General features: G+C 61.2%; 1 protein-coding gene across 1 annotated transcript in view; it reads right to left on the minus strand.

The window, feature by feature from the left end:
- Positions 1-2,027: 2,027 nt before the first annotated feature.
- The window catches only part of TTBK1 (tau tubulin kinase 1), a 37,904-nt gene continuing 21,921 nt past the window's right edge, over positions 2,028-18,010 (minus strand). The window contains exons 12-13 of the mRNA XM_004710864.2: positions 3,247-4,838; positions 2,028-2,648 (exon numbers count right to left, since the gene is read on the minus strand). Coding sequence (XP_004710921.1) covers positions 2,210-2,648; positions 3,247-4,838 — 2,031 coding nt within the window. The 3' untranslated portion in view covers positions 2,028-2,209. The remainder of the gene's footprint in view (positions 2,649-3,246; positions 4,839-18,010) is intronic.

Raw genomic sequence — 18,010 nt, forward strand, 5'->3', positions numbered from 1 at the left:
CTGTTCGGTGTTAGCAGACTCGGAGCCTGAGCCCAGCGACCCAGGCTGCGGGGAATGGGGACGTGTGGGGGACTCCATAGAGGAGGTGCTCGGGACCAGGAGGGCCTGGTCAGCGGGAGTAGGGGATGTAAGAAGCAGCAGCTGGGGAGGGGTGCTGGGAGATGGGGACCCCCTGCCCTGGATCCTTCCTGGGGAGAGGCACCAAATACGTTCCCTCCACCTAGCACACACAGCCCCATGACATTGGTGACCCAGAGGCCTGAGGTCTGCTGGGAGGCCCCGGGAGGTCAAGGGCCCCAAGAGCAGATGAAGTGCTCTCACTCCCTGCCCAGCTCCAGTGCTGAGGGAAGGCAGTTTGGAGGCAGGCCAAGGGCTCTCTCGGGCCCCCTTCTTTCTCCGAACTCCAAACCAGGGTGTTGTTGGTCTTGGGGCAGGGTGAGGTGGGGGCAGGGGGGTCCTACATTCACATTTCGGTTGGTGGCAAGGAGCAGGCCTAGGGCCTGGGCACCGGGGGTCATGCCCTGTCCCCCCTGGCATGAGCTGATTGTCATCTGGAGAAGCTCCGGGTGGGAGGGAGTGGCCCCTTCTCAGCTGGGTCCGGGGGGCAGCAGAGGGTCTTGGGAGGGCCTCGGGTTGACAAGGAGGACTCTGGAGAGGTTTCCTGAGTGAGCTGGGAGCTTCAGCTTCAGCGTGGGTGGCCTTTGAGGGCCACTCGCCCTGGAGTCCTCCCCTGGGCTGGTCTGCAGAGAAGCCACCACCGGCTGCTCCTGGGGCCGGCTTCCTTGTGGGCATCCTGCCAGGTGCTGGTGGCTGGATGCTGCCAGGGAGCCGGGCACCCAGGACCTTCCTTCTTCTTCCCCTAGAGGTCTTGGCTTGTTCTTTGTGGCCCAGGAAGGGACGGCAGAGACAGACCAGGATGCTAAGGAAAGGCCGGCCGGAGGCCTTCCCCAGCCCCAGCAGGCTCAGCTGTCCCTTCTGCAGCCAATGTGCTGCCACCCCCAGATGTAGACAGCTGAGGCTCAGGACAGGGAGGGAGGGGGTGTTCTGGAGCCAGAACCCAGGAGGAGCTCCCCAAAGGCTGCAGTTAGGGTGAGAGGGGGCTGGCTGAGCTGGGGAGGGGGTGGGCCAGAGCCCACCCACAAGCATGCCCTCTGGATGTTAATGGGTCTCTCCACCCCAGGAAGGGGCCTGTCCCTAGGTAGGTGATGGCCTGACCTGGCCCACATCTCACACCCAGGAGGGTAGAAAGGGCGACCCCACCAGAACTGTATGCCCAAAGGGTCAGCGCAGAGAGGACAGAGGGCCAGACTCCACCTCTAGGGCTGGGGGCCTCAGTGGAAAGGGCAGGAGTGGAACGGAGGTGAGAGATAGGAAGGAGTACTTCCAGACAGGAAGCCAATGGAGGGGCCAAACTCCTTTTGAAGCCCCCTCCCCTGCCTCCCTCCAATTGCCGGTGGGGAAACATTTGCCTGGAAAGATAGCCAAAAACCCCAGGCTCTCCCTGAGACCCCGCGCAAATTTAAGAGAGGGGTCTTTGTACCCAGTAATTTCCCAAGAATTGCCTGCCCCTTGTCTTCCCCTGGGAGAGGCAGGAAGACGCTGCTGTTGGAGTCGGTTAGAGCAGGCCTATCCCTGGAGCAGCCCTGAATCCCACCCCCAGCCCCAGCCTAGCAGCCCAGAGGCCCCCTACCACAACTCCCAGGAGGTGTGGCAGAAACCACCCCTCCCCCAAACTAGCACCGCCTCCAAGTGTGCCATTTGGGACTGCTTCTCTGAAAAGGGGGGAGGGGGAGTATGGCTGGAGGGGGGGGGACGCTGCGGGAGGTGTAAGCAGAGGGTGGCAGGTGAATGGAGGGGCCAAGAAGACAGTCAGTCTTCAGTGAGCAGTGGCTGAGCCTTGGGGTGGGGTGAAGAGGGTCCCCGCCCACTGGATGGCAGGAGGGAGGGAGAGGGGACAGGAAGATGACCAGGACCCCTTGCCCCCTCGTGCGGTGCGGCGCCCCCCACCAGCCACGCCCCGCGGGCAGGGCACCCTGGGAACACGCATGACCTCCGTGGTGAGCAGGCGGGAAACTGGGGCCGCGGGTGGCGCGTCAGGCGCGTAAGGCTGTGCTGGGGACTGTTCCAGTGTTGGCCAGCTGCGGGTGGGGGCCCGGGGTGAGGGTGGGGGACCCGGGAGGGCCAGTCTAGCCGTGGAAAGCCAGGGGCGTCAGGATCTGGCCCCGGCCTGGCCCTCGGCGCCCCCCGCCCGGCCTTTGGTTACTGCGCTCTGAGTGTGGAGTTTCCCCCTGGGTCCTTTCTTGGGGCCCCCCGGGGAGGAGGGGACAATGTCGGGCTGGGCCCGGGTCGGCGGGGTTCCCCGTGGTGGGGCGCCCGCGGGCCGCCGGGCCTGGTGCGAGGGGGAGGGACTCTCTTTTCGGGACAGGGACTGGCTTCGCGCGGACTGCGACACGCTGGGGTTGCGCGCAGAGCCCGCTAGGCCGGGACTGCGCGGGGCAGAGGCTGCTCCAGGGGGCTTGGCTCCTGCCGCTGCGCCTCCTGCTCGGCCTCGGCCCGAGCCTGGGCCTGGGCCTGGGCCGCGGGCGGGGGCCTGTTTGGGGCGGAGGTCAGCAGCGGTGGCCAACCCTGGGGCTTTCTGCAGCTGGAGCCTGCGGGGTGACCAGAGAGAGGGAGAGAGGACAAAGGATCAAAACAAGAGGACCGTGATCAGAATCTCCCGGAACGGGTCAGTCCATTGCCCTGCGTTCTGGAGCTGGCACCCATGGGTACACTGGGCCTGGTGCCCCCCACCCTCCAGAGCGGGCTTCCCAAGGCCTGCTGCAGACTCTCCTGGGCAGCCGTTTCATTTTTTAAATTCTAAGGGATTTCAAGCACTACAATGGGCCCGTGTTCGCATTAATAGGACATCCTGTGTTAACCCCCCCTCGGGTCTCTTCAGGGCTCAGAGTCCCTTTTATAACTAGATGTGCCTTTGGCAAGCCTGGAGCCAAGCGTGGACTACCCATCTCACCCCCACAGCCCCCCCCCCCCCCCCCGCTGCCCTCCCTGGCACCTCTTCTACATATGCTACCCACAAGCCCACTCAGCCCCATGCCAGAGCTGGATATGCCCCAGGCAGCAGCAGGGGAGGTGGGGGCTGGGGGCCTTGGCTCAGGGACCCTCCCAATCTTGGGTCCCGGAAGCCCTTGCTGGTAAAGATGTGGAAGGTCACCCCTGCCCACCCTGAGATGGGCGGCAGTTTCTCACCTGCTGGTGATGGCTGTGTCGGGTGCTGGGACTGCGCTGTGGGGTCTGCTGGGGGGCTGCTGGGCTGAGGCAGGCATGGGCATGCGGATGCTGATGGGGCGGGGAATCCGGCTCCGGGAGGCTGTCACCCGCCAGGCCTTCCTGGTCACCGCAGGCTCAGAGGCGGGGATGTCCTCCTCAGAGGCTGTGCCCGAGAGCGTCCCAGAGGCTCGACACTGCTCCTCGCTGGAGGAGGATGAGGCGCCGGAGGCCAGGCGCAGCAGCCGGCCCTGCCTCTTCTCCATCACCAAGCGGGCCAGGTCCTGCTGGGGCCGGGCCCTCTTGCTCCACCGCTCTCTGGCCGACAGAGAGCCCGAAGGCTCTGAGCCCGTGTCCTCTTCCGACAGCAGGACAGGGATGCGGCTCCTGGGGCGTGGGCCTGGCCTGGCCTGGCAGCTGGGGGAGGTGGCAGCCAGTTTCTCGGGGCTGAACTCCAGCGGGGCCACTGGGCCTAGCCCTTCAGCAAGGGTCGGGCCATTGGGCAGTGCGTCTGTGGCCAGCTCTGATGGTGTGTCCCCAGGATGGTAGGACACGGCACAGCTCTCTGTCTCAGGCCCATCAAGCCCCAACGGGGCGATGCCATTCTCTAAGGGTACTGGGGTTCCTTCCTCTTGCATGCCCCCATCACAGGGCGCCCCCAGGCCCAGCTCACCCCCCACACTGAGCTCCTCGGGCCGCAAGGCCTGCCCGCCAGAAGACATGACATTGAGGTGGGTTTTCTCTGCGATGTGCACAAAGGTCCTCTCGACTTTGGTGAAGGGTGAGGAAGTGACCACCACGCCCCCTGCCCCTGTGTTCCCGGCCCCCGCCGAGGCAGGCCCCGGCCCGGGCCCTAGGGGCTTGGCCTCAGACTTGAGCACGGACGACAGGGTGCCAGGCTCCGACACATCCAGCTGACTGCCCGCGGGCGGGGGCCGCTCGTGCTGAGGAGTGAGGGCAGCCAGGGTGCCCAGGTCAGGGTCGGGGGCCAGTTCGGCAGTGACAGGCGACTTCTTCATGTCGCCAGGGGAGACGAGCACCAGCGTTTTGGAGCCTTCTTCGGGCTCCAGGTCCCCGTCGGCCATGGAGGCCCGGCCCCTGGACCCCTTCTGGTCGTCCGCCAGCAGCGTGGAGGGCGCGCCTTCCTGGCTCCGGTCGGTGCTCCTCTCGCTGCCCTCGCTGCTGGAGCCGCTGTGAGGGCCCAGCACCTCCCCGAGGGCCACGGCTGCCTCCTCTTCCTCCTCTTCCTCCTCCTCCTCCTCCTCCTCCTCCTCCTTCTTTTCTTCCTCCTCCTCCTCCTCCTCCTCCTCCTCCTCCTCCTCCTCCTCCTCCTCCTCCTCCTCCTCATCTTCTTCTTCCTCCTCCTTGCTGTTGGCCTGAGGCTGAATTGGAGCCAGCGGGACCTGGGGCCTGCTGAGCAGCATGTGGGAGAAGCCCACCCTGCGCACGCGGTTGAGCAGGCGCGCCCGCTCGCGGTAGTCGGAGAGGTCCCGCTTGAAGTCCCGGTAGGGCAGATTCAGAGGCACAGTTCGTGGGAGACTGTTGATCTCAAATGGGGGCGCCACAGAGAACACCTGCAAGGGGCACACACAGGCCTGAGCCCACCTGGTCCCTGGGTCCCAGCAGGAGACCCACGTGCCCAGGGGAGCCTGGGCTTCCTGAGGTCTGAACAGGGCCTGTCTTCTCCACTGCTGTGCCCCAGAGCTCACAGTGGCCCCTGACATCGGGTACCAGTGAAGTCAACCCGTGGGTGCCTGGGTTTAGGGGCTGCTTTTGGGGGGGAGTAGATCTCTAGGTCTTTCTTCCATGGGGAGCCCCGCTGGCCTAGTGGTTATGCACTGGGCTATGCCATCCACAATGTCAGCAGTTCGAAACCACCAGCTTCTCCGTGGGAGACACACGGAGCTTTCTAGTCCCGTAAACAGTGACAGTCTGGGTGAAACTCAGAGGGGCAGTTCTACCCTTTCCTATAGGGTCCCCATGAGTCCGTACGGACTCAATGGCAGCAAGTTTTTTCCATGAAGCTTCTGGGTGGGTTTGAACAGCCAACCTTTTGGTGAGTAGCTGAGTGCACTATGAGCACTACACAGGGGCTCTGATTGCCCACACCTGCTTGTGCCCATGCTGTGGGTCTCCTGAGGCCCTGTCCCTGATCCTGTCCTGTCTCTCTACCCTCTCGCCTGGCTGTGTGCACCCCCAGTCCTAACATAAACCCCAGAGAAACACAGGAAGTGAGAACCAGCTTGGCTCTCCCTTTGACAGAGGAAACAGACCCAGAGACGGACAGCAAAATGTCGGGGTCGCTTTCTGACAGGTGGCCTGGGTCAGGCCCGTAGCTGGCTAGCCCTTGGATGGCCGCCCGGGCCTCCAGAACCTGTGTCCAACAAGGTTAAAGTCAGGACCATCTTCCAGGGGTGCAGGAACAGACCAGACCCTTGGGCACTCCAGTCCATACACCCCCTGCCCCAACCTGCCCCTGTGACCAGGAAGTCATCCAGCACTGACTACAGTCCTCTGGGAGTTAAAGGTCAGCCTAGGAGGGGCAGTTTGCACACCCTGGTCTTTGCCCACCCAGTATCGTCTGCCCCAGGAGCCCTTGGCAGCCCTTCTATCACATGATGAGCCCCTGATGCTCCCCCAGGACACAATTCTAACAGCTCATCTCCCGCCAAGCCTGGTGGACTGCCTGCCTTCCTGCCCACCTCCTCCTTGTTCCTTTCCCCTCTCCTTGGCCCCCCCATGGCCCCCCACATTCTAGTTGTTCATGCTCACTAGACACAGCACACCGCCCTCCTTGAGGGTGGAGACTCTTATTTCTCCCCGCCTCCACTCCTCCGGTGTCTGCTGCCCTAGCCATCAGGAGGGTCCAGGCTGTGATCAAGACAGGCATGACCTCTCTCCTCCTGGCCCGTGTGTTCTCTGTGTCAGGCAAAGGGAATGGGGAGGGCGGAGGCTCCAGGAAGATTTGTGGGCATCAATGGGGTGATGAGGTAGCATAAGCAATGGAAGGAGCCCCGAGGGCAAAGTGGTTAAGCGCTTGGCTGCTGACCTAAAGGTCGGCGGTTCGAACCCACCAGCCACTCCAAGGGACAAAGCTGCTGCAGTCTGCTTCTTCACAGATGTGAGCAGCCGAGGAGCCCTGGTGGATGTGAGCAGCCGAGGAGCCCTGGTGGTGGAGCGGTTATATGTTGGGCTGGGCTGCTACTGCAAGACACCCTGCGGACAGCTCTGTCCTGTTGCTCTAGGGTCGCTACGAGTTGGAATCGACTCAAGAGCAATGAGTTTGGGTCATGTAAGCACTGGGCCTAGCATACAGCAGCTGCTCCCACCCATGCCCAACCTCCTACCCAGTCCTGCTCAACTGGGCTTGGAGATCACCGCCTTCTTCCCACCCCAGGAAAACCCTGCGTGTGGCCCCCCTGTGGGGAATGGGATGATGGGAAACTAGAAACCAGGGCTTCTGTCAGCCGAGGTCTTCCTGCAGACAGCTCAAAGGCTAGTGCAGGAGAAGGCAGGCATTTCCAAGGATGCGCATGGGCCCAGGTTGGACTTCTCCCCTCCCAGCTGCCAGCCCCCTTAGTACCAGAGCATCCGTGAGGATCTGACTTGGGGCGGGGGTGGGAGGGGAGGGGAAGGTGCAAGGCAGGGTAGCTTCAGACCTGGCAGGACCCCACCCTGCCGATCTGGGCCAGGGAGGTGAGTGTCCTTAGAACTCTGTCTTCACCTCCTCCAGCCTAGAAGGCCCAACCACTGCTTTCTTTTACAGCCCTGTTCCTTCATTCTCGCCTGACCCCGCCTCTCTCTCTGCTGGAGCCCTTGGCCCCACCCAGACACCGTGTTTTAGACCAGGAAAAGCATCTGGGTGCTGGCACTGAGAGCTGGGGGACAGGCGCACCGAGCACTCTGACCACATCTCTCTCTGGGCCAGCTCAGAAGGCACACACCCAACACCAGGCACATCCACCCTCCAGGGGTGTCCTCCCTCCCACTGCCACTGTCAGTGTGCCTAGCCCATCTCCAACATGGGCTTCGCACAGTTCCTTGTCAGAACGGCCCCTCTGCCTTCCGGCCAGGCCCTGGATCTCTCTGGGGAAATCCACCCAGAGGATGACCTCGGCTATGGAGTCCAGTTGGGTAGGCAATCTCAGCAGGAACCTCCTCTCCTTCTACCCCAAAGCCCTCAAGTGGACCCTCCCTTCAGAAGGCATGGTATTGGGCTGGGAAACAGACCTGAAGGAGGCCTTGACTTGAACCACATCGTCCAAGGGGGCCCAGACCCAGGAACTCCCCACTGCCTCACTGCCCCAGCCCTCCCAGGTCGGGAACTCTGGGTCCCTTTGTTCTTTGGTAGGAAGGGCTGTGAGTCTCATCTTTGCTCCCCTCCCGCTCCTGGATTTTTGGTTTCAAAGTCCCTCTGTCCTGCCCCGCCCTGGCTCCTTGTTGGGAGAGGGGGATGGGGCCTAGCGATCACTCCCCTAACCCTCTCCCTGTGTCTCCTGGATGCCTGGGCCTGTTGAGTTATTTAACCATTCATTCACCCATTCAGTCTCATGTTCATTGTCTAGGCTGGTGATCACAGGATGTTCTCTGTGTGGCCAGCCTCAGAGGCCTGAGGACACCACGGAGAGGGACAGCAGTGACCCACCCATCCTAGCTCCTAGGGAAGCCACTGTGCTGGGTGTCAACCAAGACAAGTCGGGTCTGGAATCAGGGGATGTGGTCCCTGTGGTTCTCAAGTCTGACTGGTTACAGACCCCGGGCACTTTTTAACAATACTGAGCCTTGCCCCTCCAACCCCTGATTCCGCAGGTCAGAGATGGAACCCCTGCCCACAAATCTGGCGCTTTACAGTCCCCTCACGATTCAGATGCCAGGTGGCCATGGTGCACGTGGTGAGGTTAGATAATGGGGTGGGGATGGGGGGGGGCAGGCCATCCAAGCTGGGACACTCAGAGCGAAGGAAAGCACCAGTCCGTCCCCCTCCCACCCTGCCTCTGACCCCCCAGGCCCCGCCCCATCTCACTCAGGCACAACCATTGGTTTCAGAGTCCAACCCAAGTGAGTGTTTATTCTGGAAGCAGGAAAGTGGGGGGGAGGCATGGATCTGACCCTGGTCCTCCCCTGCCACCAACAAAACTGGGGCTCAACTTAGCCTTGGTGGAGGGGACGAGAAAGGGCCTCCCTGCCACTGGGACAGGCTATTCCACGCAGCCCCTCCCCAGTGGGCAGGGGACCCCAGCCAAGCCCAGACACTGGGCTTCACACATTGTCCCCAGTTCCAAAGTCAGAGAAGACATCTAGGAGGGGCTGAGGCACAAGAGCAGGAGGGTGAGGTGGGGTGGGGGTTGGGGACATAGGCTTTGTGCCTCTCACAACCGTTCTTCCCCCCCCTGCCTCCTTCTGCAATAGCCACCAGGACCCCACCCACCTCACCTCCTGGAGCGTGAAAGGCAGGGTTCCCGGGAAACCCAATGACGCCCCAGCTCTGTCCAGCCTGAGAGAAGTGGACGGTGTTGCCCCACCAGCCCCTCAGCCGCAGTGACCTGTCCTGGTTTCTTGACCCCTGCTCCTCCACCTCACCCAGGGCACCGGCCCTGCCTGTCACAGAGGCCAAGTGGCCCTTTCTCACCCACTCCACCAAAGCTAAGTTGAGCCCCAGTTTTGTTGGTGGCAGGTCTGTGCAGGTCTTGCCCCTAGGCCTTTCTCAGTGCCCCCAGCCTCCTGCAGGGCAAAGAGCTGACCATGTGCAAAGGTGGGCAAGAAATAAAGCCCCTGCTTCTCCGGCACCCTAGCTGCAGACCTGCAGGGCTGAGGGGCGCCCCTTCTGGCCTGACTTCTTGGCCCTGACCCAGAAGGAGTCTGTCTCTCCTGTCACCCACTGCCATGGAGTTGATGCTGACTTGCAGCAAGCCTACAGGGCAGGGTCGACCTGCCACTGAAACGCCTGCCTTCTCCCGAGGAGTAGCTGATAGTTTGAACTGCAGCTCTTGCCATTAGCGGCCCAGCTCGTACCCACTGCACCCTCCACCAGAGCTCCGTTCCAGGAACCACTGTGACCCCCTCCTTAATGTCCCACCCCCTCACAGGCTAATCCTTTCCTTAGCGAACCATCTCTGCCCACACCTCCCCAGGCTATACACAACCTGACCCTCAGTAAGGGAGGGGCTGGGGGGCAGGCCGGGGCTACCTCAGATTCATCATGGGGCAGGGTTAGAAAAAGCTCCTCAGTTCCCGTCGTTGGACCCCCACTCCCCACCCCCCACCCCCTCACTCCCACCACACACAGCTGGCCTCCTCCATCTCCCCCCCTTTCCCCCACACACAAGTTGTCAATCTGCTGTCAGGATGACAGCCCAGCCGAGAGGAAAGGGGCTGAGAGACCAGAGCCACCCAATCCACCCTCCCCCCTGGGGCCCGAAGAGGGAGGCCCCCATCCAACTAGGCAGGAGGACCGCCCCCCTCTTTCCCCCCCCATCACCCCTACTGCCTGGGGTAAGTCAGGATTCACTGACCTGAAACTTGCTCCCTGCCCCCCCACCGCCCCCCTCTGCCCTATGCCCACGCGGGTGACCCCAGCTGGGGGCTGCGTGGGGAAGTGGGCAGGTGGGCAGGAAGGGGCCGTGAAAGAAAGCAGGCAGAGGCGGGGTTCCTGGAAGGCGTGTTTAATCAAGATCTGGTAGTACACAAGCTCTCCGGATTGTCTGCGTTAACATACAGGGGCTGAAAAAGGCACAAGATCCCTCGCACAGCGACGCGGGGCGGCGGTGCGCCCCCACTCCGCCCGTGCGTGTCCGTGTCCCACCCCAGTGGCGGCGCCGCGTGTGCGCGTCGGTTTCAAGTGTTGGATTTGTACAGTACTCGCAGTCTAGGGGTGGGGGCTCAGTGCATGCTTTTCTATGCTGGCCCAGGGGTGGGGAGGGCCCCCGGACGCTGCTATGTACACTAAGGAGGACGCACCCCGGAGAGAAGAGAGAGAGGCGCCCCATCTTCGCGTGTGTGTGTGTGCACGCGCGCGCGCGCGTGTGTATGGTTTTGAGTTTTCGAGCATGCTTCTGCTGGCGGGGGTCGGAGACTAGTGCAAGCGTATAATACAGTCTTATTGCAGTACAAAAGGTGGGGCGGGGCGGCGGAGCGATGTGTGATGAGGGGGAGGTTCAGGAATTAACCAGCTGGGGCTCTGGACCTCCCGGAGGGTGCTCTAACTAACCCCCTTCCCAGCCCTCACCACCCCTCTACCCCGACGCCAGGAGGGGCATACTGGGGACCCTGGTGAGGGGACTCAACAGGGACCCACCAACCCCACCTTTCGGGAGGCAAGGGCCAGCCCCTCTCCAAACTCAATACTGTCAGTGCCAAGGGACCCTCCCCCTCCCCCAGGGAAGCCCCTTCGCGTGGGAGAGGGTCGGACGGAGCAAGTGCAAAGGAAGCAGATGTTGGTCCCTGAGTTTTATTTTGGGGGGGTGGGGGAGGGCAGGAAGTGGAAGCATGTTTGGGGACCCCCCAGGGCCCTTAGTGGTGGAGGGGGTTGGGGCAGGGGCCGTAGACGCTGGGGTGTGCACGAAAGGTGGGGGAGGGTGTTGGGCGGCCCCAGACACCTGGCCTCAAAGCTTCGCTCCCCCAAAACGCCCTCCCGCCTGGCTCTTTGGCATCCAATTGCAAGCCCAATTATTAGGGAAGGGGGGCAGTCCTGTGGGTGGAGAGGTAACAGGTATGGATGGAGGCCTTTGAAGCCTATAGAATTAGCCAAGCCCCACCCCCGCCAACTCTTCGCCTGCACCCCTGCCCAGGAAGCCCTCTTAGGGGGAGCCCCCATTCCAGTCCCAGGAGCCAGCCGGAGAAGCAAAGAAAACGAGGCGGGGTGGTGCCAGCCCAAGGCCAGTACTTTAGCAGCAGGCAGCCGGTGCAGGCGGGACACCGGGGCCGAAGTCCCCTGGGGTCGCCTACCCAAGCGAAGCGCCCAGGAGAGACGTTCGAACCTCCCGCGGGGCGGGACCAGGGATAGGGTATAGGGGGGCTTTGAGGCTGGGCGGCACCCAGATCACGCTTAGCAGCTTGGTACAAAGACAGAGCATACATTCGTGGTGCGATGACAGCAGGAGGGGGCGGAGGGAAGCGCGGGAGGGAGTCCTGGAGACGGGCAGAGTGTTTAAATTGGTCTTGGGGGTCTCCTTACAATCTCCAACCCACGAGGGGTTCTCGGAAACGTGGTCTTGTGCCCTACCTGGCCGCGGGGTTGCTAGTTTGCTGTCCGGAGAGTGGGTGATAGGTATGCGCAGCGAGGAAATGTGTGTGATGGGGTTTGGGGGCAGAGGGCAGGGGAGACGCAGGGGCAGGTAAGTGAGTGGCGAGGTGAACCTCAACCGTAGCCTCTGCGCATAGAAGGGGGGGGGGGTTAAGTGATGGGGCCAAGGGGAGAGGACCCACTAGAAGAAGAGATCTAAGAGGGTCCCCTAGACCTGTTGGATTCATTCCCTTCCCTGGCCACCCCTTCTCAACTCTTTCCTTTATGGGTAGGGTGGCTCAGGCTTTGGACAGGGACTCTCGCAGGCAAGCCTGGAGATACTGGGCTGGCAGGCTGGGAACCTCTCCCTCAGGGAGAAGGGTGTTTAAGATTTTCAGAGGTGGGACTTGATCAATCCCAAGAGGCATGCCTGTCCCCAGGGGGAATGATGTGAGTTGGGGGGGACCCCCCCCAAATTAAGTCCAGGGATTTTTCTACACTCCTTGATATCAAGGACTGCTCCCTGGGAATGTCCCAATTCTAATCGGCATTTGGGGATGGGTGGTGTTCCATCCCCAGGCACCAAACCAGTTCAGTTACAGCCAAGGATACAGCATTCCCGTGTCCCCACAGCCACAGGCACCACACCCCAACCGGAGCCACAACCTCCTGAGGCTGGTTGCCTCCCCTGGCCGTCCCATAGAAACCACTGACCTTGTGTCTCTTCCCACCCCCTGCCAGTGACCCAGACTTCTCCCACCACGGCAGGAGCAGACAGCACCACCTCTCCCACCTCTAAGGACCTCCGCAGGACGGAGGAGGAAGAGGGGGAAGGAAGGTCCAAACCCCCATGGAGGGGACCACTGGACTGAAGGGGCTCATCTCCTTGGCTTAGGAAGACAAGGGTTAATATGCCAGGCAAGGCTCAGAGGTGCCCTTGCCCTCCCTACCAGGTGAGCAGGGCTAGCCCATCCCCCACAACACTGAGCTGGCAAAAGCTGCCGGGTTAGGTCTTTCATTAGGATGAGCACGTTAAACATTATTGCTGTGACCCAAGCTGGCCTCAGTGCCTGTGGGGTGTATAGTAGTCACTGAGACTGGAATCGAGTGTTGTTTTCACGGGCTCAGGGTCCTCAGAACACCTTCTGTCCCACCAAGGACACCCTGGGACAAGTCCACTGGGTCACTCTTGTTCAAGCACACACACACACACACACACACACACACACACACCATGAGCTTACTCATACATGCACATGTTGCACACCGCTCGGTCCCACGGGCCCTGAGCTGCCTCCCCTAAGAAACCCACTCCATTTTGCATTCCTGGGGAACAGTACTGTCACCCAGGGTGGACTCATTCTAGAAAAGATAGATGGTTTAGGGCAGCAGTACTCCAACCTGTGGGTCTTGACCTCTTTGGGGGGTCAAATGACCCTTTCACAGGGGTTGCCTGATTCGTAACAGCAGCAAAATGACCGTGATGAGGAAGCAAAGAAACTAATTTTATGGTTGGGGGGTCCCCACCCCATGAAGAACTGCATGAAAGCAGTCTTGGCGTGAGGAAGGGTGAGAACCACTGGTTCAGGGAGTCCTCAGGCTCACAGGTTGCAAATTCACAGCTCAGGGCCCACCTCTTTCAGGAAGTGGTTTCCTTTGGCTTACACAATGAATTTTTCAAAAATGGTTTGTATCCTTTTAAGTAAAAAAAAGGGGGGGCGAGTTCACATGAAATTTGGAAAATAGTGGCAAAAATTGGTTGAGCTGAGGATGGCGGGGAAGCGGGTGGTGGTGGGGGGATCCCCTCTTACCACATTCCCTGAACCTGCCTATTCCCTACAGGGCTTGGCTCCAGGTGTGCTAACTGCTGACACCTCGCTCCAATCCCCAGGGCCAGTGCTCAATGCCGCCAAGAAACTGGTGTTTTGTGACTCCCACCCCCAAGGCCACACCTGCTTTCTCACTGTAGCTCTCACTCTGTCCCCCTCATCCCCAGAGCTGCCGTGGGGTGTTTGGAGGTGTGGAATTGAAAAGCTGGGGTGCAGGGGGTGAGGGAACTCCAGAGAGACCCCACCTGGACACCATCACCAAGGTAGGGATGAGAAGGAATGGAAGTAAGACTCCCAGAGGGCTCTTCCCAGTAGCCTGCGGAGAGGCCGACGGGAAGGGCAATAAGTAAAAGCTTTGCAAAATCCTATCCTATGCAGCGAGTGATTCAGTACTGGCAGGTAATTTATATGTTCATTCTAATAAATTAAATATTGGGATCAATCTGTTAAATAGAGGGATCTATCTCGGAGGCTACAAGGAGGACGAAGTGAGTCGATTCAGTAAAGTGCATCCTTCACTGGCTGGCATCTGTTAAGTGCCGTGTGCCTGTTAAAGTAACAAACAAATCAAAGACCCGGAGCCCGCCACGCAGTCGGTGACAGGAAGTGCGGGTGCAGAGTGTAACATTCCAGAGGGTGCTCTTTTCAAAGCTAACACCTGGGCAAGTCGGGCGCTTCCCTTGCAGAAACACGCTGGCCTCCTCTCTGAGAGGCCCTTCAGGAAAACGATCCTGACCACAGGACAGCTCACAACTTCCCAGGCACATTTGAGAACCAGAGCGGGCCAGCTGCCATGCTACGCAGGGCTCTGCTCAGCCTCACGTCAGCTTGTTGCCACACCCTGGGCTCCGGGGGGACCTGAGCTGTTTGAAAAAACCAAAGTCGCCCAAAAGATAAAGTTAGTTCAGCGTGTTATGGCTTAGAAAACACTGCCCTACAGGGGAGCCTATGCAAAACTGTATCCCCCATGGGACAAGATGTTCTGAGCCATGGCCTATTGATTGGAATAAGCTGTTACTCTCCCATGGGCATTGGTTGTGTGCGCGTGCGTGCATGAGTGCGTGTGTGTAAGTGTGTGAGAGTGCGTGTGAAAGAGAGAGAGAGCAAGAGAGACCCAGGAGCCAGCCACCTTCAGAAAGCCTAGTAGGATATTCTCTGCTTTTCCCAAAGACTTTGGAAATTATAATATGCATTTAATGCTAAAATGAGGCTGTAGCGAGTGCCATCATCTTTGTTAAGTGGCAAGGCACTTTGGGGTCTTAGAGTAAGTACCTCAGGGTTCTGGTCACTGAGAGCTGTCTTTGGGGCCACATAGTGGAACCCTCTAGAAGGGAATTCAGTCATGGAGTGCTTGGCTTCTTCTATCTCCAGGCAGCAGGGGCCCTGTCCCCACTGCTGCTGACTTAGGGAGCAGCTGGTGGTGGGCAGAGACTCTTCCACCTTACCCCCTGGTAAGGATGGGAAGAGGACCAGAGGGGTGGGGGGCAGTGCCGGGACGAGGGAGTGGGGCTGCTATCCACCCCCACCCCCACCCCGTCACCTTTGTGCTTTTTGATTTCTGTCCTTTCTTCAAGGGGCCACCCTGACTCCTCCTCCACCTTCTGTCTACGAGGTGCACAGTCACCCCAGACGGTCTGCAGGGCAATGGAGCAGTGGGCTTGGGGTGGGGAGGTTGAGTGTCAGAACCCCCATTTGACCTCCACCGCCAAATGGGGATAGTTTCTCCATCCAGACTCCCCAAAGGGCAGGTTTTGAAGAAAGGAGGACGGGGGAGTAGTTCATGTGGGTGAGCCAGACCACTCTGCCAGGCTGGGCCAGTGCCTGGGACATCTCCCCTAACCAGACACCACTAGGGCGTGAGGAGCCCTGGAGCTGGAAGGGAGGTCAGGGGAAGACACGGGTAGAGAGAGGACCAGGGTGAAGGCAGGTTCACAGGAAACTACGCAGGACCTCACAAACACCTTTCTGGTTCCCTAACACACACACACACATGCACATGTGCACACACATGCATGTACACACAACGCATGTACATATGCATGCATGTACACGCACACACAGGGCAATGGCACTGTGTAACTTCAGGGCATGCCACTCACACTGCGTTCTAAATAAACGGCGCTCCCTAGCACTGACCAGTGCACATCCCTGACCCATTCACGGCAGGCCTGCCGCAGGCACACATGCCCATGCGTAAGCCAAGCCAGCCCACTATGTGCATGCCCACCAGCACACACCCGAACAGAGGCACAATCTCACCACAATACACATCCCTGCACACCTTCAGGGGCTGAGAAATGGGTAGAAAAGGCATTTTGATCTGGCACCCTGACTCCTGCCCATCTCCAGGTACCCTTCTGACCTGATGCCCTGGGCCTGGTTCTCGCCGTGGCCCCTGGGCTGACTGGCGTGGCTGAGCACCAGTAGGAACGAGCGAGCTCCTGAGAGGGACAGTGGCCGGGCTGGTCCTTTCTGGGCTTGGTCATGAGACGCCCATGTGGCTGCCCGGCTCAGAGGTCTGGCCTGGTCCTTGGCACCCATCGCCTCGGCCCTGGCTTCTACACTGGCTCCCCTCACCCCTAGGTTTCCCCATGTTAAGGGGCACACCCCAGGCCTTGGCTCATCCATCCTCGGCCCTGAGGAGTCTGGGACTAACCGGCCAGAGGACAGTGGTATCTGTCCTTACCCAGGCAGTACTCAACCCCAAAGCCAGGGTCCTGGGGGCAGATGTGGGAGACAGGAACTCTGTCCTCTGGGAGGATGCAGCCCACTCACCATGACCCGGTGTGGAGAGACTCCCAGATGGAGGGCTGTCACAGAGCCCCTCCCCCTCCCGTCACCCCAAACGCGACTAGCCTGGCCCCCCTCACATACACAGGGTCATGACCAGGCCCCACGGCTCACACGGATTAGACACATGCAGCACTGGGGTTGGGGGTGTCCCCTCAGGGCCTGACCAGGCCCCAGTTGAGCCAAGTGGTCACAGATGGAACAGAACAAAGCCACTTCTACCAGACTCCCACCGGCACGGGCACAGCTCACTCCACCACCTGACAGCCTGGTTTCCACTGAACTCTGCCCCCGCTCGGTGCCCCTGCCCGGTCCAGTCCACCGACTGCATTGCCGCCCCACCGGGCCCTACCACTTGGCTGGCGACCGACGTTATGGGAGGGGTATTGCGTGAAGGGGGGCTGGGGTGTGTGCGTGTGATTATTGCGTCCTGCGAAGGAACCGTGGCCTCTGCCTGCCCCCCCCCCCCCCCCCCTGCCCCCTCCAGGAGGGGGGGGAGCCCAGCCTAGGTCTTGTGGGTGAACCGGGCCCACACCTGTTGCAGCTGGGACCGCGAGATGCGGAGCACCGAGGGCACGAGTCTGTGGTTGCCGGCGGCGAGGGGCGCGTGGCGCCGGTGGGGCGCGCGCACGGGGCTGCTCTCGGCCGAGCGGCTGCGCTGAATGAGGGAGCCGGAGGAGGCCGCCGAGCTGGAGGAGGCGCCGGGGTGAGGGTAGGGCTCCGTCTCCAGCGCGGAGGAGGAGAACACGGAGGACGCCAGTCGTCGCAGGGGGCTGTACCGCGGGAGGGAGTGCCCCGAGAGTCTGTCCTCCTCCAACTGAAAGAGACCAAGAGAGCGGAGGGAAAAGGGGCGTCAGGCACAGACTCACTCGACAGCTCCGTCTCGGGGCCGCCCACCGCGCACAGCCCCCCCGGCGTCCCGGGCAGGGTGGAGGGGGTGCAGACCCGCTGCTCCCCACCTCGGAACCTAGCCTCCTGCGCCCATCCCGTCACCTCCTCCTCCTCCTCGGGCGCGCCTCAGCCCTGGGGCCCTTCACTCACCTCCTCCAGGAAGCCTGCCTAGCTTGGGCTCAGTCCAGCCTAGCTTGGTGGCTCTGGGCCCAGGGCGGCGTTCTGCCCCCGTCCTTGGCCCTGGGTGAGCAGATGTGTGGGGCGGGCTCCCCTGCAGGTCTAGAGAAGACCCACAGCCTTGGGGCCAACACCGGGCCAACACTGGGGCCTGCCTGCCCCACCCCCTTAGACCTGGGGGACCCTGAAGAACTGACAAGACCCCTCTGTCTGGGAGAAAGAAGCCAGCCGTGAGGACCCCACGGGGCACTTCTGCTCTGCCCTATATAGGGCTGCCGATGGGTCTGGGCCTCGGCTTCTTTATATGTGAGCGGGTGTGGGCGTGGCACCCCCCTCATCGGGCTGGTGTGAAGACCTGATGTCACCGTGTGCCTGCCACCTCGGTGGGTCGATGCACACACTGTTGTGACCGGCTCAGCAGCCCCCTGGGAGGGGAAGAATGAACCGGTGGGGTTTCCCCAGCTGGAATCCAGGCTTCTCTCCCAGGGGGCTGCAGTGGGTTCCAGCTGCCCGCCTTTTCCGGTTAACAGCCGAAGCGCCTGGCTGTTCAGCACCCGGCCCCCTCGCACACGTCAGCCATTACATTGCCAACTGGCCTTTGGTCGCCCCAGGGAAGGTTAGACCAGGAGGCGGCCTGGGCATGGCCAAGGGGCTGTCTTCTGCCGAGAAGAACATGGCCTGGTACCCTCTGCCCTGGAGTTAAGTGGGAGGGGGTCATGGGAGGTGGGGTGGCGGCTTGAGAGCCAGCAACCCTTTCCCTTCTGCTCGAGGGACTGAGGCCAGGTTAACTGGCTTAGTGGGGCAGTGAGGCCTGGCTGAGCCAGCTGCAGGCCCCCCC

This window comes from Echinops telfairi, unplaced genomic scaffold (assembly GCF_000313985.2).
Source record: "Echinops telfairi isolate 266 unplaced genomic scaffold, ASM31398v2 ScPeMD7_3533;HRSCAF=4204_1, whole genome shotgun sequence".
Classification (NCBI taxonomy): domain Eukaryota; kingdom Metazoa; phylum Chordata; class Mammalia; order Afrosoricida; family Tenrecidae; genus Echinops; species Echinops telfairi.